General features: G+C 38.8%; 2 protein-coding genes across 6 annotated transcripts; one reads left to right on the top strand and one right to left on the bottom strand.

The window, feature by feature from the left end:
- The first annotated feature begins 74 nt into the window (after positions 1–74).
- On the top strand, positions 75–962 carry RpL37A (ribosomal protein L37A). The gene is made up of 3 exons (XM_002051946.4): positions 75–228; positions 440–568; positions 634–962. The coding sequence occupies exons 1-3, from the start codon at positions 226–228 to the stop codon at positions 778–780; spliced, it is 279 nt and encodes a 92-aa protein (XP_002051982.1). The 5' UTR covers positions 75–225; the 3' UTR covers positions 781–962.
- On the bottom strand, positions 812–25,055 carry Pgant5 (polypeptide N-acetylgalactosaminyltransferase 5). 5 transcript variants are annotated; one of them, XM_015173308.3, is made up of 11 exons: positions 24,959–25,055; positions 24,313–24,372; positions 10,132–11,019; positions 9,708–10,060; positions 9,472–9,638; positions 9,088–9,406; positions 8,307–8,484; positions 5,171–5,351; positions 3,962–4,101; positions 3,671–3,904; positions 812–3,607 (listed from the first exon to the last, which is right to left on the bottom strand). In XM_015173308.3, the coding sequence occupies exons 3-11, from the start codon at positions 10,309–10,311 to the stop codon at positions 3,461–3,463; spliced, it is 1,899 nt and encodes a 632-aa protein (XP_015028794.1). In that variant the 5' UTR covers positions 10,312–11,019; positions 24,313–24,372; positions 24,959–25,055; the 3' UTR covers positions 812–3,460. The 5 variants fall into 5 exon arrangements, with proteins under 5 accessions (XP_015028794.1, XP_032293997.1, XP_002051983.2 ...); XM_032438106.2 differs by lacking the exon at positions 5,171–5,351 and adding an exon at positions 7,829–8,009 and having other exon boundaries at positions 24,959–25,054; XM_002051947.4 differs by lacking the exon at positions 5,171–5,351 and adding an exon at positions 7,829–8,009 and having other exon boundaries at positions 9,708–10,057; positions 24,959–25,054.
- Between the last annotated feature and the right edge of the window lie 416 nt (positions 25,056–25,471).

The following is a 25,471-nucleotide window of genomic DNA, read 5'->3' as shown; positions in this document are numbered from 1 at the left end:
TACTTTTAATATTTAAGCAGCTAAAGCAACCATTTTCCTGTTAAATTGTTATTTTCGTACACCTTTTATGCATTTTTGTAATATATAATTATTTGCCGCCTTTACGATTATTATAGCTCTTAGCTTTCGTCCGCTTGCTGCTGGCCACCGCAGCCAAGTTCACGCCATGGCATTGACAGGCCGTCTCTTTCCTGTTGAATTTTTTGACAAATCAACAACTTAAAAATGGTACGAATGTATAAAAATCGGGAAATATTTAGGCAATCGTTGTTTTTTGAGCACCAAAGAGGCGTTTAAACGAACAAGCAAACCGTCTGCTATTAGTTGCTCAAACAATTTACTGTTTAAATCGCTTTTGAAACGCACAAAGCGACGTTGCGCCAATTGTGTATTGTTTTCTACTAAACTCTTCATTTCTTTTCCCCCTCCACACACACAGGCCAAGCGCACCAAGAAGGTTGGAATCGTTGGTAAATATGGTACCCGTTATGGTGCCTCGCTCCGTAAGATGGTCAAGAAAATGGAAATCACCCAGCACAGCAAATATACCTGCTCGTTCTGTGGCAAGGTAAGCAGCAGCAGGCGGGGCAACCCGATTTCACAATTCAAATACTAATCAAACGCATCTTCTAGGACTCCATGAAGCGCTCCGTGGTGGGCATCTGGTCGTGCAAACGCTGCAAGCGCACCGTTGCCGGCGGTGCCTGGGTCTATTCCACAACGGCCGCCGCCTCCGTGCGCTCTGCTGTGCGTCGTCTGCGTGAGACCAAGGAACAGTAAATGGCTTATGGGATTTCAATGCTCCGTTACGTTTAAAGTTTCCGTAGTTTTATAGACAACACACAATTTTCTGTGGTTTGCGCCGCGCCGGTCGAAAGAGCTGTTATGCTTTATCTAAAAAGCATAAGGTGAAAAACAAAAAAAAAAGAAAACAAAAATAAAAATGATTTTTTACTCCAGTAGATGGTAAAAGTGATATTTTCATGATACCCTGTAATCAATGTAAATTGGTAGGAGATTGTACCGATATTTTCAATATACCCTGTACCCAACGTAAAGTGGTCAAAGGGTTGTCTTCAGATTGATTACTGATATCCTCAATACCCTGATATTGAGTTAACGACTTATCGGTCTGTCAGGTTGAATCTTATTTCTCTATGCAAACTCTTCAATAGAGTATTACCAATTCGGCTCTATTGCATATTGCATTGAGATCGATAAAAGATAACACTATTTCCAGGGGGCAAATCATGTGCCATTTTAAATACTTATCTGCACATAAGATCCAATAATAGGGCATCGCTAAGTCGACTACCCTTGCAGTTGAGTAAAATTTGCCAATAAATGTGCATATTGGGTTACGTTTCTAGACCTAAAGCATACATATTTAGGACTAAAGTAGAGTTACTAGATGATATTGTGGTCCGATAATATTGCTTATATATATCAATAAGATATCTTGAGCCAAGGCAATGTTAGACATGCTAAAATTAGTTTTAGCAGGATTCGTGCGATTTCTTCTATTCGAAATTCTTTGGTGGGTTTGGATAGAATTAGCTGTCAGTTGTGGCCAGTGTTGTTAAATGCCAAATAAATATTAGAGCAGCAAAGCTTTTCACAACACTTGGAATTTATTTTGTTTTTTTTTTTATAGTTTTTCATTCGTTTCCATCAGTTTTATTTATAAAATTTAAAAAGTTTCTAATTGAACAAAAAAAATGACATCTTGCGACTTGGTGGCTTGAAGTTTCTCTTGTTACTTTTGGATAGAGTTTACAAACAAACGAAAGAATTACGAATAATATTTAGCTAAACTAAATAGGAGATTTTGGATGTCGTCCAGCCTGTCGCCAGTCGTTGCATGATTGGATCTGGTTTAGCTAAAGTTAAGGCTAAAATTAAAATTGCACCGTCACCATGTGTATATATATATACATATATATATATATATATATGTATATATATATATCGTCTCTATTACTATATATGTATATGGTTTTCTTTTTAAAATTAATTTAGCTAAAACGTTTTACTTGGCTTTTATAGATTTGTTGTGTATATATAAATATATATATATATATGTGTGTGTGTGTGGGTGGATATTTTGGGATATCATTTTTAGATCAGGTTAGACTTTTGAATACATGTTTAAATATTTACACAACAGCAAAAATAGCGTAAAATTTGAGCACAATTTGTTTTTAGTTGTTTTTTTTTTTTAAGAGCTGTTGGTGTTTTTTTTCTTTTTGGAGCTACGTTTTAGTTGATGCAAAACTTTCGACTAAGTCTAAACTCTAAATTCGAACTTAGAGAAATACCTTATACTAAATGCAATTTATAGTACAATTTTCGCATACACACACATAATATATATAAATATAAATAATTCATTTAAATGTATATTTTTAATAGCTACTCTCTAAATTATGTACATTTTTTATACGTATATGCATATCATCCATAAATATATGTGATATATGTATATGTTTGGGCCTTAATTAAATATTTTCTTTTTTTTTTTTACACTGTTTTATGATATGCGTGCATTTTATTTAAATTTTTGTTTCATGTTTTTGGAAAGAATTTTTGTTTGTTTATGATTATGATTTTTTTTTAGAAGCATTTTTGTTGTTGTTTATGATATGGAAATGCAGCGCATTTTTGATTTTTAACAAGAATTAGATTTTTATCATTTGGTACAAAGCGAAGCGGGTCGAAATTAACAAAGTTAATAAACTTAAATCTTTAATGTATCAATACATATATATATATAAATATATATATATATATATGTGTTACAACACAACGCCCGATAGTTATTAGAGCTAGGGGAATGTGGCCCGGGCTGCTCTGCTTTTAAGCATATATTATATATGTGGGTGTATGTTTAACTTGGTTTAGTCGTTCTGCTATGACACATATTAGTTGTAGTTAGTTAGTTAGTTCTTTTCTTTTTGTTGTTGTATTCCTTGTGAAGCACATTGTCATTTAAATGCCAATTTGTTGGTACTTGGTCGGGGCTAGGTAAATATGTATACGTATATATTACAAATCTATGCATTATGGTACATAAAACTAAACGCACACATACATATGTATATATATATATATATATATATATGCAAATGAGCACTTATGTATACATCTATACACACAGAAACACACACACGCACGCACGCACATCAATTGGGAAGACAGTCGGCGACACACGCACACAGATACAGAAAAAACTATCATCTTAGACTAAAACTTAGTGAATAAATTTAACAGAGGAGAAAAAAATGCTTGAAATCCTTGCTAGTAACTCAGCTCCTTCTCCTTATCCTACGCCTGGCTCCTAACGCCTGCTTTTTATCATGCTCCTGTTTTCATCCTCTCCTCCTGCTGGCAACCTAGTTAACAGTTAAACACATATTGGAAGTTCTAAGTTTAGTTTTAGTTAATCCGTTTAGCTGGCTAGCTAGTGCGCCTGCCACTTGAACTTGGACTCCATCAGCCACTGCTGCCCCTTGGAATAGTTGCAGGGCCGCAGCAGCGGCGTGCTGGCATCATCTCGCGTGGCACGCTGCAAGCACTGGCCCGTATTCGTGTGTCGTATCCATTTCTCCTGCAATAAGTTATTCGTTTAGTTCTGCGTTGTTATTGAATTAATATCCGAGCGTGACTTTACCTCCGCATCGTATACCCATTCCTGATTGCCGCCCATATTGTGGCAGCGCACCATATTCACTGGCCCACTGGAGCTGGCCGCGTCCAGGCACAGATCGTCGGACATGATCTGTTGCCGTTTCGTATAGGCGAACACCTGATTGCCGCCGAGACCGTGGCAATAGCTGCTGCCCACCTTTTCGTTATATTTGCGACCCATGGTGTCCAGGCAGGTTTCAGTCTCTGCATTGCGTATCTATAAATATGTATAAATAAATTAATACTGGCACTCCCCTATTACTCGAAAGCCTACCTCGCCCAGATAGTAGTAGTCCAGTGGCATTAAGCTTTCCGGATAAACGTTCTCCAGATACCAGCGGAAGCTCTTGCATTGCAATCGATCGCGCAGAGCTTTGCGATCGCTGACATCTCCAGCAGAAGCTTTGCGAGCGCCTAAAGTTGCAAAGGCGGTAGAGAAAAAAAAATAGGGGTTTTTCCTGGTTAGGTAAGCTTTCAGGGAAATTGGTGTAGAACATCAATGTTAGTGTAAGTGTAGGTGTTTTTTTTTTCTTTCTTCTGGAAGCTACATTCGTGTTTGTTAAAGGCTTTTTACAAGCTGTGAGGGGATTAAATGTGCAAGCAGCTGAGCAACAAAAAGACTGTACAAAGCTTTTAAACTAGGACACAAAATACCGTTATATACAAAACATGCCACAAAAATATTTTATATATATGCTTAAAAATAATATGCCAAGTAAAAAAAAAGAGCTTTAAGCTAAGTCAGCAAGATGTTAGGGGTATTCATGTGCAAAATTTATAGGGCATTTCGCGAAATACCCCATAAAACAAAAATACCGAACAATACGAGCTTCAAAATAGGGGGATTTTTTTCTTTTTTTTGCTTATGCGTGAGATTGATGGTGAATAAAGGGAGGGGGACATTTAACAGGCTTCGAGTGGTGAAAAGTGTGGGTGGATTTTTTTTTTGTTGTTGGACCAAACAAGTAAAATTACAACGAAACTAAATAGACATAACGGAACCTTAAAGAGAAGGAGAGTGAGAGAGAGAGATGGGACAAGAGAAGACATAAGGAACTCAAGTAAACAATGGACAAAACAAATACATATACAGGGTGAGCATTTGGTGGGGTTGTGGGTGATTTGGTTGTTTGTTGGATTTGTCACGGCCATGCCATAAACTATATACATATATAAGTATATATAAATATATATGCATATTAATAATTGATCTAACTAGATTTTATATAATATATATGTGTGCGTAGTATGTAAGACAGACAATTGCAAAATGCAGAGCGTGCGACTTGCTCGATAAATATATATATATATATATCTATATATACGAAACAAACGATATATATAGAGGGAGACAGACAGACAGAAAGAGAGAGAGAGAGAGAGTGTGGCAGAGAGTGTGTGAGAGAGACGAAAAGTGAAAAGCATTCGATAAGAGATTTTTGTTTTTGTTTTGAGTTTTGATTTGTAGTTGAGTTTCGTTAACCTGGATAAAAACTGTAGTAGAACTCTTTCCAGTCGTCCAGCCAAACCTCAACCAGACGCGCATTATTATGATTAACAATCTCCGTGGTGCCGCCTGGGAAGGTATATGGGGTTGACTTGCGAAAGACATGACCGACCCGGGAGCAGGGCGCTATCTCGAGGAGACCGCCACACATCCAAACCTGGAGTAGCGCGGCGGTTCATCAAGAAGTTGTTATCGAGAGCACGCAAATAAAGAAAAATAAAAAGATTGGACGAAAGAAGGCAGAGAAAGATGTACACATATATACACATACATATATATATCAATTCATATATAGATCGAGTGCTGATTTACTTTATAGCCAAGCGCAAACTATGATGCTGTGCAATAACAAGACTTGGGTAAAGCGGTCCCTGATAGCTAAGAGGTTGACAGAGTTGGACTAGGTTAACACTTGATATAATTTGTTAAGTCAAATCGGAGAATAGTTCCAGCGATTAAGGGAATTAGCGAGTTGTCTTTTGGCTACTCTTACATATAATAACGAATTGGTCCTTTAGCGTATTTTATTATTGCCTAATTGTAACGAGTAGTAATAAGTAGCGAGTGATTTAAATATTAACGAGTAGTTGTCTTAAGTAGCGATAGTTATTTATATGCATTCATAGTATGTAACGAGTTCTTATAGCGAGTGATTTAAAACAGACTTTGCTCAGAGTCAGACTTTGCTTACAATAGAAATAATTGTAACACAAGTCTAAGGGAATTGTTGTCCATAAGAGTTTGTACTTGCAAGAATTTAGAAGCAGCGAGATTTTCGGAGCAAAGCCTCAGAGCGAGTAAATATCCACAGCAATAGAAATGAGGCTCATGAGTAGATGTAAGCAAGAAGACTTACAAAAGGTAGTTGTCATTAGTAACGATTGCCTACAACTAGTAGTTGACGTAAGTAACGAGTGCCTCCAACGAGTAGTAGTTAGCATAAAAACTTAAAAACGAGTAGCTGTGTTAAGAAAATATTTTTAAAGCATAGCTTTTGTTTGCAAGCAGACTTTTTAATCAAGTGCATTGCTTTAAGGAGCAGAGTTAAGTGCTTGACGACAACAATCCTAGCCCACAACGAGAGACGCCTACATGTTATGTAGCGAGTAAAGATGAGAGAAAAAAAATCATATTAGTAACAACTTAAAAATGAAAAAATTAAATTACTTAAATTAATTGCCAATTCGTATTTAAATCAAACGCAACGAGTATTATGTACGTTAAGCTTAGCTTAAATTCAGTGTTAACATTTCAATACAACTGTGATAGGTACTCGTTATTATATATATATGTGTGTGAGCGTGTTGTTTGAACGTGTTATATGTTTTAGTTATTTTAGTCGTTGTTTTCATATATAGTTTTGGTTAGTTATAAGTTAATAACAAAATGACGCTCTTGGCTGTTGCCGGCGCCTCGTTCGACATGAGCACAAAATTCAAGAACATTTAGAAGAGTCTCGTTAATAATGGAAGAAAAAAAAATTAATAAATATACAATCAGTAGCACACTAATTATAATTATTAATAAATAAAACATATGCCAGTGCGTACATCTGATTAGTCTTGTAAATGGGCTAAACGACATTTTGGATAAGCGACGACAGTGGCATTAGCTTTTGGTATCATATTGTGTGTTACATTACATTACATAATATGCATGTTGTATATAGTTAGCTAGTTATTATATAGTTCGATTATACATATTATTTTGTAGTCAAGAGTTAACACAAATTGCTTTTACAATATAGTTTAAATGTTGGAGAAAACTTGATGCTTCTTGTTATGCTCAAAATAAAGTCAATTGTTTGTGTTTAGTGTTTTTAGTAGCTTGTTCTAGAGCCTAAATCGAGCTTTGGTTGATCTTTTTGGATATACCCTTGCAGATTATATGTGTATGTGAAGTCGGAACTTATTTCCATGAAAATTGTTACAAATTTCTAGGTAAAACCCCTTGAGCTGGATCACAATGCTATAATATCAAGAACTGTGTGGGAGTTTAATTTTGGTTTTATAAAAAGCATTTTTGGATATTTTCTAAATTCTATGAGAGCCTATAAATATAAATTTGTTTCTATTAATATAAACAAATAAACTATAAAACCTGTAGTTTAACATTTAGTGTTCAATTCCACGCACAAGTGTGGAAAAATCACAGAAAGAGATTGCATTATCTTTTTATTTTCAATCCGATCGAATTCAAAATCATTGTGGAAATGGGTTTCAAGAAGGCGCTCCCTGGTGGAATTGGGTCTCAAGTATTTCCTTCCTGGTGGAATTGGGTTTTAAGAATTTGGTAGATGAAATTTCGATTGGATAAATTTAGGTTTTCTTAAAAATTTCACCCGCAACTGTGAAATATTGGCGGAAAACAGCTCAAGAATCCATATTAGATGTCTGCAAGGGTATTTTAGCTTCGGCAGACCGAAGAATACCATTTTCTCAATGTTTGTTTTTAGTAGCAAGTGAAAGCCAATTCAAATCAAATTCAGGTGTTAGATGCGCACTAGATAATTATGTAAGTAAAGTCGGTTATTGTTTATGTTGTTTTCTTGTCTTGTAGAGAGTTTGTTTTGGTTTTTTTGATTTTTAGTTGTTTTTGTTTTTTTTTTTTTTTGGTTTTTAAATATTTTCGAACCTGTGCTCATTGCATAATAGAAATCACGCCACTCATCCAGCCATACCTCGGCCACCCGCGCCGCATTATGCAGCACAATTTTGGCAACGCCGCCCGGGAAGGTGTACGGGGACTTGTCGCGGAACACGTGGCCCACATGCGAGCAGGGTATAATTTCTAAAATGCCTCCGCATTGCCATATCTGGGAATTGTCATGGATTGTTGTTGTTTGTGTGTTGGTTGTGATTAGAAATATTTTTCACAATTCAATTTATCGTTTCATTTCGAAGTAAAATAAAAACAAAAAAAAAAAAAAAAAAAAACAATAACTGTGACTTAAATGAGGAGTAAGAAAATGAATATAATTATGATAATTAATGTACGCAAATGGGCAACATTTGTTTTTTGTTTTCTGCATTTTTTTTTTGCGGCTTGGCTGTAGCTGTAAGAACGAATAGAAAAACCATAGAAGATCATATTGCATGGAAATTTGCCTTACTCGAAACGACATTTCCAGATTCTCGCCACCCCAAATGTCCATGCCCTCATCGTAGGAGCCAATCTCATAGAAGTAATCCTTGTCGATGGAGAACAAGCCACCAGCCATTGTCGGTGTACGCAGCGGGGCTGTGCGATCATTATTCCGTCTGGCCATCTCACGCTGTGGAACACGATACCTAGAAATTTCAAATCCAATTAGATTTAGCCACAAGTCCAATGCTTAATTAATCCTGCTAGACAAAGTTATAAAGGCATAAAACTCACAGACGACACCAGCTTAAAGTTAAGCTGAAGTTTTAGACTTAAGTTAATACAAAACTTGAGCACAAAACATTATGCCCTTACTGCGTTGATTCTTTACAATAACCGTCATTTGATGGGGTAATGTGCTTTCATAGTAGAAGCTTAGTCGTGGAAGTCTTCAAGTCTATTAAATAATGAAAGTTCATTTTAAAGGTAAAATAGCATAGCCTAAAGCTTTTAGGCTTATATTAACATGTTTCCTCCTCTCACGCTGAAGCTTCCACAGTAATTATAGGCTTTAATATCATTTCATCAAGCTCATCAAGCACAATCGAAGTAAAAGCTGCTTTTCATAATAATATGGAAACAGATGGGAAAGTGAAGCTTTTATGTGATTTTACCTATAGAACTACCTATTTTAAATTTCTTCTCACACTGTCAGCTGAATCGAACTGGCGATTTCTCTACTTGAAAGTAACAATTGCAAGTGTCACAATAACTATCATTATCCAGGAAATTTGCCTACTTAAACCCACCATCTAAAGTTGAGCTTCCAGTTGAAGCCGCCCCACGTTGAATCCGAAGCGGTAATGTACTCGAAAGTCTCATCGGAGATGACATCAATGATGGGACACACCACGGTGCGACGATTCTGAACAATGCGCGCCAACAAAGGCTCCAGCCAGCCCTCGGTGCACTCACAATGGGCATCCAGGAAGGTGATGACCTCGCCAGTGACATGCTCAGCGCCCAGGAGACGTGCGCGTATCAAGCCGGAACGTTTCTCCGTGCGCAGCACGAATGTACGAACTGGCAACTTGGCCACATAATCCTCCAGCTGTTTGCCCAGGAAGTCTACCAAAGCAGGCGAGACGTTAGATATATGAGAATTATGGCAGATGCGGCTACCGCTAGCTTACCCCTCTCGCTGGCATCGTCCACCAGTATGATCTCCTTGAGCAGGGAGCGCGGCGAACGATTGATGACACTCCAAACGGTGCGCAGCAGCGTTGTCCACGCTTCATTATGGAATACTATCACAATTGAGGTGGTGGGCAGCTTTGAGGGATAGTGTTTGTGCCGGCAACTAAAATGGGGTATAAATATTTCAGATGAATAGATTCTAACTTCGCTTGCGCTTCAACGGCGCACTCACTTCTCGTGCCGCACATCTGTCAGCGAGCGATTCAATGAGATCATATCACTGGCCAATAGATTGAATTGATTCTCCTTGAACTTCTCCTTCATGAGATCCTTCATGTCGGCGGGTATTTTAACGGGTTTACCCATCTCGCCCGGCTTGCCACGCGATTCACGCACCGTGGGCGCCTGGAACCATTTTTTCAGCACCACGCTGCGATAGGTCATCGAAATGCCGCCAGAGACGAAGCCTTGACCCATAATGGGCGCAATGCCAGCGCTATCCTCGGCATCCAATGATTTTTCCGTATTGATTTCATTATCATTCACCAGCTGATTGTCGTCCACCAAACGCTCAGCGTTGGGCTGCTGCGAGGGAAGACGATGATAGATTGATATCTGAGATAGGTAATTCTGTAATCTAAATAGCATTTACTTACCTCGACATCGTATTCGCCGGCTCGCCTGCAACGCCAGCCATCCTTGCCTATACAGTCCGAATAGTGGGCTATGAGCACGAAGTCAAATATGACCCACACCAAAGAGGTGAGCAGCACGATGCGGCAGGTGTTTGAGCGCATGCGTCCGCGCATTTTGCGTGTAAAGCTTTGCAGAGTCATGTTAACTACGTTTGTTAAAATGTTATTGTTTGCTGTTGGTGCTGTTAGAACTAACTGTAAATTTTGTGTTGCGTGCGACAAATTTGATTTGTTTCTGTCAGTCAATCAGTTTATCTGGCAGCAGTCAGCTTCTGTCTGTTTGCGTGGCTATTTATTGCTGTGTGCATCGGCACTCATGTTAACAGCGCACTGTTTTGAGTGAGTTTTTGCTTTCTTTTGGCCACTCTGCTGTTAACTTGAAGGATATGTTATGTGTTGTGGCTGTTATTGTTTATCGTATGTTAACAGTGTATAACTTTTCTTATCAGACTTATTGTTTGACACGCGCCGTGAACTCCCTCTCTCTCCCACTGTCTTTTTTCTAGTTTGATTTTGCTTTGAATTTTATGTTGTTGTTTTTGTTGTTACTATGGTTGGTTGGCACATTTGTGGAGCTGTTGCTCTCTCTGTCTCTGTCTCATGCTACGCACGGACAAGGCAAGATCTCAGCCGCTGCTTCTGCTGCTGCTGCTGTTGGTTAACTAGTTGCCCTTCTGGTCGCATCCTCTTCTCACAGTTGCTTGCTGCTGCTCCATTGAGACGGCGTCCAGTTCCAGTATCGCCTCGGCCAGCTCATGCCCCCACAACCAGTTATGTTGCTCCCCTCTGCCCGCTTTGCCACTATTCCTCGCTTCCGCACGCACCGAAAGACCTTGAGAAACTACTCAACTGCAAAGAAAGCAAAATGGAAACAAAAACCAACATTATTTAATAATCCAATACACAACAACAACAACAAAATGACCATACAAAAATTATAATTTATGTATGTAAATATGGTTGAAAACCGAAAGTTATATTTGTATGGATTGCGAGTTTCGGCCAACAACAAACACTTCACGCTTTTGATTAATGTTAAACACGAAATCGACACGATAAATGATTTGCGATTTTTTTTTTCTTTTTCTGAATACAGTTTCATTGGAAAATATACATGTATGTAATTAAAAACATAAATCGTTTCACGATCCAAAAATAAAAGCAATATTTATTACAGTAAAAAAAAAACTGATAATAAGCTGCTGTTCGCACAAGTGAAATTTCACTGTGGATGATTCAAAGCATGATTCATGATGCATTTGTATGCGATAAGTAGCAGCAATTTTCAATATTCTTAAGTCAACAATCTGCCATTAAAATCTGCATTTGCTTGCAAATATCCCAATAAATGCAATAAGGAAAAAAAACCAAGCATTCAAATACCTTTGCTTGTCAGATCTAGCCACAAAATCCTTGTTACTCCGACAAAACATTTTTGCGAAGCAGTTTACGAGAGAGGCAAATAAATGAAAAATGAACAAAAGATTCGAACCCGAATTCCATTGACAAAGGTCATAGTCGCAGCGCACCTGAAAATGCCACAGCAGCAACAGCAACAACGTTAAGACTAACAAACAGAGACCGGCAACAAACGAGATGTCAGAGGCATCTGAAATCATGTGAACATTTTGCAGCGAACAGTGATGGACGTTGAGCATACCCTATTCGAAACATATTTCAATTGAAAGCCTGTTTACAGCATGCTAAATATGTTGGCTACTGTTACGGTGAGCTCGTTAAAACTGAATAACAGTGCACACTGTTAAGTGTTCACACACTGTTAAATGTTCAAAACTGTTATTTGCATGTCCGTAACAGAAAGCTATGTTAATATTTGTTAACAGTAAAGCAAAATGTTAATTGGATGACTCAGATTACACAGAAGGCATCACAACAAGAAGAATCAGATATACCCAGTAAGAGATTTAATGCGCGAGGGTATAGCAAAAAGCGCAACAACTGCTAACGGTATTTTTTTTTGTCAGGTTTTTCTTTTTGCGCACATAACATGCATTTGAATCATTCATAAGGCGTGCGACGAGTACCAAAGCTACGCCTAGATATGTAGATAGACAGAGGCAGAGCGAGCCAGAGCGAGAGAGAGGGAGAAGGGGGGAGAGTGAGTGGAGTGTGCGAGAAAGGGTAGGCGCATTCGAAACCAGTTTCCCATAACACGATGCACGCACACGTCAAGAGCTTGTTGAGTGGGCGCGAGGCGTGGCAGCGAGAAGAGGTCGGTGGAAGGGCGAACCTGTTAAAATATGCAGTTGCATGAGCAGAGCGAAACGAAAGAGGGCTAAAAACGAAGTGGCAAATGACAGGCAGCGCTTGCAGCGCCAACAGAGTGTCCTTCAGTGCGCGGCACAGGACAAGTTGTCAATAATGCACTCAATAACAAAGATACAAAACGAGTTTCAAGTATGTGTGCACTGTAAAAAAATGCCTTGGCATTTCACAATTTCAACGAATATGTTAAAGATATGGTTTTTACGACAAAAATATAATTTCCCAAACTGAAATTGTGTGCAGTAAAACCATGTATTTTATGATAATCTTTCACAAAAGCTTTTTGAGTAATGCATCAGCAAATGTTTTATTCACAAAGTCCTTTAAAGGGCCAATTTTAATTATTAATCAAATAACATTTAAACTGTTATGCGTACTCAAATTAATCAATTTCAACTGGCATTTCGCAGTTTTTAATTCAATGCAAAAATAAATAAAAAGCTGTAAACAACACAATTGTGATTATGTCAAATATATGATTCATATGTTGATTTGCATAGGAAACGGTAATTAATATGCCCATTTTTCACTAGGAATCATGTTTTAAATAATAAAGCAGAGCAAAAACCTTGACACACTATTAATTATAGTGTCAAATATGAACTGGGTGTGAATGTTTACCGGAGCCACTGTAGAGCCCAGGGCGTTGCATGAAAGCAAAAGTTTTAAGTGTTAGACAATGACTGTTAATCAGCGACTGCTAAATAAGAAGTATTAACATCAGCTTATGCTAATCACTGCTAACAGTATGTAAGAGTAAAAGAGAATAGATAGATAAACAATAAGTGTTCTATTGCATGTAATCAGTGTTAATAGTTAATTGGTTTTATGCTATTAACACGATAACAATATTAATAAAGACACATTTATCACTTAATTATAATTCAATTCAAAGTAATTGAGGCAAACACAACAATCAGCAAATGCTCAAGTAGAAGGAACAGCCAGCACAACAGTTTGGCCCCATCAATGTTAGCAGCCCAATGTAAACACCCTGAGAGCAACATAGGTAGAGAGAGCGAGAGAGGAGAGAGGGCCAGCGGCAATAGTAGCAATTGATGAATTGTGTGTACATGTGTGTATGTGTGTGTGTGTGGGGGCGCCGTCGTAAACTGCTGCTTTGATTTGTGTTTATCGTGTTTTCTCCATTTCACTTTGTCTTCATGTACTTGTGTGTGTGTGTTTGTGTGCGCTGATAAACTTTTGTTGCTGCCTTCATTAAGTCAAAGTTTTGGCTACGCTGCAGAGTGCGCGTAAATTAAATTTTGTATTTTAATTAAAATTCGCACAGCGCGACGCACAGTGTTTCGGAAAGCTGTCAAAGTGTCATAAATTGAAACGACGTTCGCTCACTTAACATCTCGCCCCCACATGCTCTCCCACCCACACTCTCTCGCTCACTCTCTCCGCCTCTCTCTGGTTGGCTCGTTTGCCGCACTTTGTAACTGTGCTCCGGGCACAGACAGCATAGCGGAAGCAAAGTTTTTATAAGAGCGACTGTTGCTAGCTGTTTATGGCTACTGATAAGCGTGGCAGCGGTAGGCGTGGCACTGACTGCGTATGCGTGTTTGTTTGTGCTCGTAGCACTTGTAGCACACTTTAGCACGCTTGTTGAGTAGGCCGCACTTTAAACGCCTCACAGCAATTAATTTGATGAAAATCTGTGTCAATTTCACATGAAAAGCTCCGACCCAAGATGTAAGAGCATACACAATGCATCCGTTCCGTTCGATTAGTTACGCTCTGCGCAGTGATGTCAAGTTTTGTAAAGCTACTTCGTGAATGAAATATTCAAATTCACTTTTACATTGTTGTTAGACTAGAAAAAAGCTAAAACACTTTCAAAAACAGCCAGAATTTCCGCTACACGACACACAATTACAATTGAGAACCAGATTCGGCGAAAATCAAGCGATATGGGCAACATTGGCCAACTGGGATGACGTGGGCATGGCGAGCAGCCCCGGCGACAAGTGAGCAAGCAATTTGATAACGGCATAAAAAGCTTTGAAGCTGTTTGAGCAATTTATTAATGAATTGGCGCGTTCACAAAGGTCGCATCAAGTGGCTGGCGGCTTGTTCGTAAGACAACAACAAACACAGTAACGGGGACAGCAACAGCAACAACAATTACAAATGAAATTGTAACAGAAATTGCAATTAAGAAACGGCAAAACAAAAGCACAGTGAAACACAATTCGAAAACGTCAGCAATTAAACGCAATTAATGAAATTGTCAAATTGTGCAATTACAAACGGCGTCTGTGTTTGGCCCCTGGACTGTGATTAGGCTGATGATGGTCAATTGGTCGCAACTGGTTCCCAAGCCACAAATTAAGAACTAAAGTGCGATTACCATGAAATGCAACGGAAAAATAAAAGTTTCTAATGTCAGCCACAAAGATCCTTCAGTAAATGACTGTTACTTAACATACTGTTATCAATGCAAACAGCTTTTCCAGCGATGTTAACATATGATCCAACTGCCTGCTACATAACATGTGATCCACGTGGAAAATAACTTTTATTTACATAGCGTAGCAACATTTATTATTGCAAAAACAAATAAATGCAATTTAATTGCACACACCCACACACAAATGAATTCATCATTCACAAATGCCGCCAGCGAGCTACCAAAATAAATCACTGGCTGTTAAGTCGAGCGCGAAACACATTTTGTATAATTAAGCACGCGCATTTGGCGCACACACACACACACACACACAAACAACAACAAAAAGGGAGGATGAAGAAGAAAAATCCCACATAAAAATACCGCATTTTGAGCGCAGCAGCAAAACGCAGAGCACACATCAAAGCCGCACCCCCGCCATTTGTGTGTGTACCCTACTTTAAAGCAATAGCAGAGGGATACACGGCCAGGCCCTGCACTTGGCGCTCTCTAATGATCCGTGATGGCCAAACGACAGAGTAGAACGAACTGGGCCGGTTGTTGCAGAGGCGCGTAATTTATATTGCATGCAAATAACATTTATTTCACACACACAGGCAGAGAGTAAGAGAGAAAGAGAGGGAGAGAGAGGCACACACACGCACAGACACGTTCCACAATAAACGACGCATCGTCTTGGCGTACCCCCATCTACAATAAAAGCCCAGCCAGCAGGCAGGGGTTAACGAACTGTGTTTTGATAATAAAAATAATAATAAAATGTTAATTTGCCAACCGGCTCTTATCGAATTCTGATTACTGTACATCTAGACGTTGTGACTTGCCTAGGCGATCAGCTGTGAGCGCGCGCAGTGCGATAACTGGTTCAGTGTTGGCTAACGGAATCCAATTAGAGCACAAGTTAGCCAGAGGTAGGTGCTTTTTATAGCAGAGCCAAAATAATCGAGGCGCTAAGCAAGAGACGACTCGACTTTAATTTCGAACTAAGAAAAATCTTTGACTTGGAGATCTTCTGGGATTCGTAATATTCTGCCTACTCTATTTTTCCCTATTTTTACAGCTTATTAATAAAGTTTAGTACTATTAGTTAAATATATCGTATTTTTGTGTGAGCACATTTGTTATTTTTAATTTTTGTTATATGCATATGTGATTTCCAGAATCTAGAATTTTTCGCAGATTACAATCATAAGTATTATTATACTATTATAATAATCTGTTAGTCCTTTATATGTTCTCCTGTGTTGTGTAATTTTTTTATTTAAATGCTATTTGTTATACAGTGTTAACGATTCTTGAAGGTTCATTTTCGAGCATAATTTTATTTGAATGTAAACCTCAAAACTGTATTCATTTTTAAACAAACTTTTCAAATTTTCTTCAAGCTTCTCGAGCTTGTATATTGCCCGTTACACGTTTTCTCTTTTTCATCTTTACTAACGATTCACAAATTCTAGGTCATTTGATTCCAGTCTCGATTGGTTTCGGTTCAAGAGTTGCTCAATATCAACTTAAAAACTGTCATATCATATTCTTTAATATGAAATATCACCCGAATATGCCACACAACGAGCATATCTAAGGGGCAAGCGACAAGAATGTTTTGCAGTGTCGACAGAAACAGACCTCGGAAAAAACACAGCCTACTATGTTAATCCCAAGAAAAGCTGTACAAATTTACGCAAGTAAAAGCAGACCTTATAAAAGAAAAGAAGAAAAGAGAAAAAACAGAAACAAAAAACAGTCTAAAAAAAATGCAGCTGTTTAAGGCTTCTCATTTTTATCAATACAAAAATAATCAGCTCTCAGTCTAGGCTTAAGTTCTTGAGGGTAAACATTTAAGAAATAGGCAAACATTTATAACAATTTACAAATCTGGCGAACAGGTAAGAGACAAAGGGGGCAAATAGAGGAAATGAGCAATGAGCTGATGAATTTCGAGAGATGAAAAAAGAAAACCTGCAAATTGACAAAGTGTTTAAAATCTGTGTTTGTAGCTGTGTTTTTTTTTTTTTCACCGCAAAGAAAGCTGTCATCATTAACATTATCATCATCCACATCATCATCATAATGATTATCTGGCCATCAGTTATTCCACGCGTTGCCTGTCTCTCAGCAGCTCAAAAACCGAATCTTTGGCGCACAACCAAAAAAAAAAAAAAAAACAGAACAAAAAAAAGAGAAAGAAAAAAAATTCATGACACGCATTTTAATTAAAAGCAAATAGGGTCTGCACAGAGGCTGGCAGGGTGCAGAGGGGTGCGGTGTGGGCTGGGCGGCGTATGCGGGCGCGGTTGGCGCATACAAAGCCCGCGCTAATTCCAACAATTTGTATGGTAAGTTGCACGAGTTTATCCCCCAATCTCATGCCAAAAAACAGAGAGCGAAATAAACAGCCAGCACAACACGCCGACAATTAAAGACCCTTCGCTGACGCATTTACCAGATTTTCGATTTATGTTAAACATAACAAATAACAGTAAAACTCCAAAAGCAAGCAGACATGGACCAGGCTACTCTTGACTCTTCTTCTTGCTGCTGATCAAAGCTATATATATATATATATATATATTTACCAAATGAAAGGCATCCCCTGCAATGCGTTACATATACCGTGTCGAAATGCTTATACCCTTCTCAGTAAGGGTGCACGTGTACAGTAATAATGGAGAAACTACCCAATGCCCAGTGGAGGGATTTGGTTTTGGATTCTGATTCAGATTCCCTGTGTTTGTTAAATCTACCAGACAAGTGGACGGGGGGGCGTGGTCGTGCGGTTAGAAAGCAGAAATATGCTAAGCGCCAACCGTTTGCATAGCAATGAGCAATTGCCAGCGAGCATCGGAGCACTAAATACAAACAGAAAAAAAAGGTTGCGAAGTAGTTTTTTGTTTGGTTGTGGCATTTTAAGCAACCTTTTTTTGTTTTGTGGCTGCGAAAAAGTTTGTTGCAAATGCAAAAAGCAACAACAAAGGTGCACTGTCGAATACCCTGTAAAACGTTATACGATCAAATTAAAACGATATTGAATAAAATTCAAAATTTTATCTAGACTTATCTACACTGGAATATTCGGGTATTTTCCCCTTTTAAAAAAAGCTACTTATTTAATTCAACATACGCTTTCCACTGTTTACTTTTTAGGTATTTGTGGCATCTTCTCTCAAAAATGTTAAACCAAATGCGCTAAAACAAAGTTTTTCTCTTTTCTTTTGGGGTTTGACATTTGGCCTTTAATGTAGCCCATCAACGGACAGTGGCTTGACCCGCATCATTAACTTTTTACCATGTGCTCGTTACTGCTACGAAAATGTTGTCGTTTATGCGATGAAACTAACCAAGATCAGCATCAAGTAAAGTTCATTAAAGAAAGAAAACGTCTTTTGACTTTTATCCAATTAACAAGCTGTGCATCAACTCCAGCTAACGCAATAATGTTGGTCATTTCCTAAATAAAACTTAAGCTAAGTCAAATTTGAATGTAATATAAAAACTTATGACATACAGAGAGAATTTTCATAAAATAAATGTATACTCAATCTAAATAATTTGTAAAACAAAAAGATTAATAATAATATAAACTTGGCGCAAAATTATATTCTCTGCGAATTCTCTTCACTGTCTTAAAGACACCGTCATAAATCACATTAAACTTCTCACAATAACGTGCACGCATGAACATTTACAGTTGTTGACATCATTCGTGTGTTTTGCGGTTTTTCATGCTACCCACAGCCCCTCGCTACTTGGACGACACACACACACGCACACACACACACACACACACAACCCAAAATAATTGTCATCTCTCTTTGCTGTCGCTGTCTTTTCTTCTTCTGTCTCTTCTTTCAGGTTTTTTATTCTTTTCTGTGGGCCCATTAAAATGTTATTTCCTTATTATTATTGCCCCCAGCTTAATCGTCCTGTCCAACAGCAGCATCAGCGCCCATTGACGAGAACTCAACATGTGAATGACTGGCTGACTGAACGACTGCCTGACTGACAGACTGACTGCAGCGGCAATATACGAAGCCGAGTTGAGTGCGTGCCAGCGACAATGGAATAGCATTTCTATGGCATAAATTTGCGGGAGACTTGGCCACGTAATCTCCAGCTATTGCCCGAGTGTGTGTGTGTGTGGCGCCACACACACACAAACACAGTATCAGGACTGTTAAATGACGCTCCCTCCTAGCTGCAAAACTGCAAGCAATATATGCATGGATGCTCTAGCTCTAGGGAAGTTTTCTACTAGAAGGTAGGAAATATTGAATATTCAGTAAAATTGAATATGAATGAAAATCGCATAGAAAGGCGATGTTAAAAGGTGGCTTTGAGCTAGAAAATATAGGAGAGAGAGAAAGGAGGGAAAGAGTTAGCAGGAGTAACAGAGCGAGTAAGATAGAGACAACAAACTTGCCCTTCTATGCGATTTTCATGAATTGTTTACAATATTGTAAAATGAAATGTCTCGTATCTGTGAGATGTCTCGCACAGGTATTACTACCAGATACACCTATTAACCCATCTATAAGGAGTACAGGGTGTAATAGACTTTTTGTAGCTGCGTCACGTCGATTATGTTTATAATATAGCAAATGGCAGAACAACAGCAACCACAACAACAAAGACTCGTCGTGCACATGCAAATCGGTAGAGTAACTAGTTAAAATCGATAAGAGTGAGGCTTTAATGCGATTACTCGCCAGCTAAATGCCAGCTCTTCAATATGATTGACAAAAGGGGGGCCGTCATTCAATGCCAACAACATTGAACTAATTAAAAACTTGCGTAACTTGTGAAATACCCTTGATGCTGGAACTTGGCCCGAACCGGGCCACAGAGGCAGACGGGGCGGGCAATGGACACAATGGGAGCATCTTTTGCCAGTGGCAGACTTAACAATTAGACAAAGTGCAGTCGGGCGTTACGTCGTCTGTTGGCGGCGCTTATCAAAGCATGCGGCGACGGGACGACAATCAACTTTAGATATGAGTCTGGAACCAGTAATGGGAATTGGAACTGGAACCATGCAGAAATCAGTGAGTGAAAAATAATGTCATATTTTCAATTGTTTTCAGAGCATTTAGCAATCATTTAAGATACGATTTTCATGCGCCAAACATACGATGTTCTTTAAGTAATTAAAAAAAACGAAAATTAACAAGTTTCTTACTTTTATAGGTATTTGCTCTACGTTTGTGTAGAATATATGCAATTGAATCTTTATGGTCTAATGCGAAATCTATTTTTATGAATGCGTGGCATATTTGTTATCAATTGCCCTTAAAAGATAGAGTAGCTTCATTAACTTAACTACCAAAAATATGTTTAAAATTCATCAAGAACTTTAAATTGCTATCTAAACATGTTTCCACTTTAAGTAATCGATATGGGGTAAAAATTGACGAAATGTGTCACATGGGCACACATTTATTTTTAGCATATTATGTGCAACTAATTACTTAATGTACGCCCCTCGTGCTGTTGCCTGTCAACAGAGATTTTTCCGCTTGTTAGTTGCGTGGCGTTTCATGCGCTAATAGTTAACAGCCACAGACACGGCCACATACAAACAACAGTTGATCAACATTTATGGGGTCGCTGTTGTTGTCGCTGCTGCTGTTATTGTTGTTTTTACAGCTGCTGCAACTCCAACGCCGCCAACCTTGGCAAAAATGCTGCGCTGGCTGTTGTTGCTGCGTTGGCGTTGGCGTTGACTACGCGCTGCTGCTGCTGCTACTGTTGTTGTTGTTGTTGTTGTTGTTATTGCTGTAGCTCCAGGGCTTTGTCAAGTACGGCAGCTATGGCCGTGGGCCTGCGTCATGGTGTGGAGATACGAGAGAACGAGAGGTAGGCAGGGGGGAGATGGGGGAGGGTCGCGTAGCCAAGCAGCGCATGGCTCATAAATTTCTTGCTGGTTTGCAATATGAAATATTTGCAGCATAATTCAATTAAGCCTGTGTGTGTGTGTGTGTGTGTGTGTGTGTGTGTGTGCAGTGTGCCGTTAATTTTTAATTTATGCCCATAAAGTAGAGGGCAATTTTCATTAGGCCACATTTGAAAGATATCGAAAAAGTTAAAGCAACAACAATTGCATATAAAAAGAAATGTTAAATTCATTCTTAAATTAATTAAGTACGATTTTGCCGTAAAAAGGTAAAAGTCATAGTCTGTACACGTACATTGTTTATAGTTGCCAAATTAACAGTTTAGTTGACATGCACACAGATTACATAACTGTTAATGTATTTATTTAACAAACAGCAACTCCTATTTAACACTTTTGATGCCAATGTTAACTGAATTTCTGTTTCAACATTCTTCAAACATAGCAGAGTTAACATAACTAGCACATAAACAGACTTAGGGACACAGCTGTTAACAACAGCCTCTGTCTGCAGATCAGAACAACAATTAACAGCAGGCAGCCGGCAACGTGTCGAAACGAAAATATGTCTGTGTGTGGCAATCAAATAATTGGTTTCTTGTCTTTTGTGCACTCATATTAACTAGTTTTTTTTTCAATTAAATTTTTTTTTGCTTTGCTAGCAAAACCCAAAAGTAACTACTAAGTGACTTGTTTTATGTTCCGAATGCCAAAGTTTTGTATGCTAAAAATAGAAACTACAAGAGCTTTAAAATTTCAAAGAACACGAGCTTTAGTGATCATTAAAAATGGCTAGGTGAACGAGGGGGAAGGGGGACAAGTGGAGTTCTCAAGTAACAAAGTGGCTGCTAGCAAAATGCTGCGTAATCATTTTCGGAAGTTTCAAGCAAATGGACAAGAACAAAGATTCAACGAAGGACAGTGTGAGGGGTTGGGGGGCAAGGGAGAGCTAGAGTCGACTAAAAGCTGTGCAAATAAACGAAGGCGGCAACGTCAGCTGTAGATAAAACAGTGCATAAGTATGCGTCTGTGTGCGAGTGACAGACATTCCAAACAGTGACAAAAACAACAGCAACAAGAACAACAGAAAGCAGCAGCAATAGCTAAAAAGAAATAAGGCCAATGATGCTTGTAATTGTAGCTGCGTCGACTTGACAGAGTTACTGTTCTTGTTGTTGTTGTTTGAGTTGCGGGCGTGCTGTTAAGGCCATGCAAAAGACCCAAGGCAATACCACATTATGAGTGCGAGTGAGAGCGCACGCACACGCAAGAGCACAAAACGTAATGCGACAAACAAAAACTGTGTGCAATGTGCGAGCTTTGAAAGTGATTAACATTTTATGTGAGAGCCGCCGCTGGCTGTTGATGATGTTGATGATGATGATGATGATGATGATTGCCTCCTCACCGAAGTTAATCAAGCAGCAACAGCTAGGCAAAGCAGAAAGAAGTGCAACAAGAGCAAAAAAGTGTTGAATAGGATGAACTACGCGGAGGTGCCGGGTGAGCAGCGCACAGTGCTGCCAGCTTTTGAGAGGCTCAATAAGTTGGATTTAGCAGAACAAAAAGAAGGGAAATGGCTGCGTTTTACTTTGAAATAAAATAGCAAAAAGAAAATATATTTACATATACTATATGCAAAATATATTCCACTTCCTAGTTGAAAAAAAAGCTACATTTCAAAACGGTTTTAAATAAAAGCTAGTTTTGATGTGAAGCTATTGGAAAATGCAACACTGCAAAGTCCTTTTCAAATGCATATTGACAAGCTTTTGAATGTTAACAAACATTGTTGCCTCTCCTCTCCTTTCCATTCATATCGTTTTTCATTTCGAAAAACACGAAAAAGAAATCAATAAATTAATAATCATTTTTATATGCCATAAAAATACCCTCACTCTTGACTAGGAAACGAAAAAAAATATCAGAAATTAGCCAACTTTGCGAATTTCCCTTTATGTAAAAAGTACCAAATGACATCTTTAACCCATTTTAATACTCCTCGCAGAGTTGTTAAAGCTCTTCAGCAACAGCTGCTGCAGCAGCAGGCGAACTATGGGGAAATCTACAGAGCATCCAGTTCCTCATCTGTTCACTTGTGATATTTTCACTGTTAGACGTGATGTTGTTGTATTGGTAACTGCTTTTGCAGGTGCCTTGTGCATATGCATGTGTGTGTGTGTGTGTTTGTGTAGTTTTAGTGCCTGGCTCTGGGGGGAATAGCGCGCTTTTGATGGCTTTCTCTCGTACAACTTTGGACATTGCACCAACTATCTGGGCATATTAAAAGTGGCTAGTTATCTGTTTGTGGTCAGTGCCATGGCCCACTTTTATAGCTTCATTTGGCCAGAAAAAGCAGCAGCAGCAGCAACATCAGCTTCAGCAGCAGCCATAGCAACAACAACTAGAGAATCAGGTAGCCAGGCAATTAAGTACTCCGCGCGGCTAGCTGCTAAGTACACTCAGGGAAATTTCCATACACTACAAGAAAAAAAAATACTCTTCTACTGCATATAAGGAATTTTCGCTTGAGCACAGGGAATAGTTAAAAGGGAAATTATGGCATATTTATGGCTTTACGGAAATTAAGAAACAAAATCTTTACTTTTTCTTAAAATTATTGTTAAATTGTGCAAAATTGGTAAATAAGCATTTTAATAACCGCATCATGTTGATATAAACTAATTAGAATCAGAGAACTTCAAAAAAGTCCAATAAAAAAGGTAATTTTTCATATATTCACATTTCTGTAAAAAGGAACAATCCCAAAATAATTTTAGCGGTATTTGAAATTTCCCTATCATTATCAAGGGACATTTTATGCTTTAAGAAAAACTGTTTGAAGCCAATTGTTTTTTTTTTATCTAGGAAACAAGATCCTTTTCCAGGGGAAATTATGCCATTTTGAAAGAAAGTTCTTTACTGCTGCGCCAATTTTCTCTCAGTGCAGCAGCGATAATACGCAACGCAATCAGAACTTCAGAACTTGCCCCGGCTCCAACCCACCAACGCCCAGGTGGTCAAGCGATGAGGGTTGGGCACTTAACGTTAATTACAGCGCAAAGTCGGCCTGAATGCAGTTGGTGCCACTGTGCAGGGCAGTTGGCTGATAAAAGGAGAAGAAGAAAAAACACATTTGCAAACGACGATAGCAGCGGCAGGGGCAACGGCAGGGGAGGAGCAAATAGGTGCACATAGCAGAGCAGATAAAAGAAAAACTTGCGACAAGTCAAGCACACGCACACACACACACATACACACATACACAAACAAACACACGTAGGCGAAAAGCCAACAAAAAGCGGAATTGCAACTGCTGCAGCAGCGCCTGAATTAGAGATGAGCATATCGCAGGTTGCCGGCGAGGGGTGAGGGGTAGCAACGAACCGGTTTAATTGAGCGACCTCCAATCAGAATCAAGTTCACGACAATAAAAAAGCCGCTAAACGCACTCAACACAACCACAACAACAAAAGAGATTAGCTATAAAATTAAGTACAACAAATTAAAGAGAGAGCGAGAGAAGACAACAATTGAGTTTTATATTCACCTTAAACGTTGTGCAGTCGGCGTCGCTGTTGGCGTCTGTGGCAGGCAGCGTTCAAAATTCCTGCGAAACAACACAAAAGTTAGAAGCTGGACGTGTGGACTACGCGGGCACAGGACAAAAATGTGCACGAGCTTTGCCCGCACCGCAAACCGTGAACCCGGGCCCCGGTTTATTTACGCGTTGTATTTCTAACGGAACCGCGCAACAACTACAACAACTGTGTGTGTGTGTGTGTGTGTGTGTAGTTTTTTGTTTTTATTTTACTTTGTAGTAGGTATCAAGTGCCTGCGCACTTACACACAACACACAGCACACACACACACATGCACGCACGCACAATATTTTTCGAAAATACCAGCGTAGCTATGTGTGTGTGTGTGTGTGTGTGCACTCTAGCTGTTTTCAACAATGACGCGAAATTTACCAAATATTCATTCAGTCGCACTGCAACACTTTCATTATTTCTAAATTATTATTATTTTGTTATAAACAAACGCGACGTTCTCGTTTCGGCGGCACGACTGCTGCCTTGTGTGTGCCTGTGTGCATGTGCGTATATTGCATTTAGATATCTCTTATATATTTATTATGCACACTTTAACGCGAATATTGTAATGAAACACTTAATTTGTTTAAAAATACATACAAAAACAGACCACGCCACGCGTCCGCACAGTTTGTTGAATCGGAAAAGAATGAGTGAAAAGACCGAATTAATTATCGATATATCGATAAGTGCGGCTCTGTGTTGATACAACAATATGGCAACATGCTGACAAGCGAACTGCCCTGGTATTCAGCTGTTGGCAACATGTAGCCCGACATGCCTATGCTGAGTGCATGAATGAAGAAGAGAATGTCCGCAAATGTTGCTGGGCGGCATGTAGCCTCACGGCGCACATGTTGCTAAGCACTTAGCGATGACAAAGACTAAGCGATATTCCAGAAACCCAATCGATGTTGGACAACAAAATGCTATACGACACAATAAGCCTATACAACTATAAGCTGTCTCTGTAAATGTAATAAGTCAGACTGATAAATATAGAAAACGCAGCTGTTAACGCAAAAAAGAGCGCCAACTCTGTTAAGGAATATCGATAATATATCGAGTTGGGGCGTAAGCAATTGCAATTGGCGCGCATTTAAACACTTATTT

Source organism: Drosophila virilis, chromosome 4 (genome assembly GCF_030788295.1).
Source record: "Drosophila virilis strain 15010-1051.87 chromosome 4, Dvir_AGI_RSII-ME, whole genome shotgun sequence".
In the NCBI taxonomy this organism is placed as follows: domain Eukaryota; kingdom Metazoa; phylum Arthropoda; class Insecta; order Diptera; family Drosophilidae; genus Drosophila; species Drosophila virilis.
Note: the sequence above shows the minus strand (reverse complement) of the source record. Positions and strands in the feature narration are given on the sequence as shown.

Bases quoted from the DNA above. Each gene is read 5' to 3' on its own strand.
- RpL37A (XM_002051946.4), top strand. The intron at 569-633 runs GTAAGCAGCAGC...CGCATCTTCTAG, and splicing joins CCTGCTCGTTCTGTGGCAAG to GACTCCATGAAGCGCTCCGT.
- Pgant5 (XM_015173308.3), bottom strand. From the start codon at position 10,311: ATGACTCTGCAAAGCTTTACACGCAAAATGCGCGGACGCATGCGCTCA. The intron at 5,352-8,306 runs GTAAGGCAAATT...GCGCTACTCCAG, and splicing joins ATCTGGAAATGTCGTTTCGA to GTTTGGATGTGTGGCGGTCT. The intron at 3,905-3,961 runs GTAGGCTTTCGA...ACATATTTATAG, and splicing joins ACTACTACTATCTGGGCGAG to ATACGCAATGCAGAGACTGA.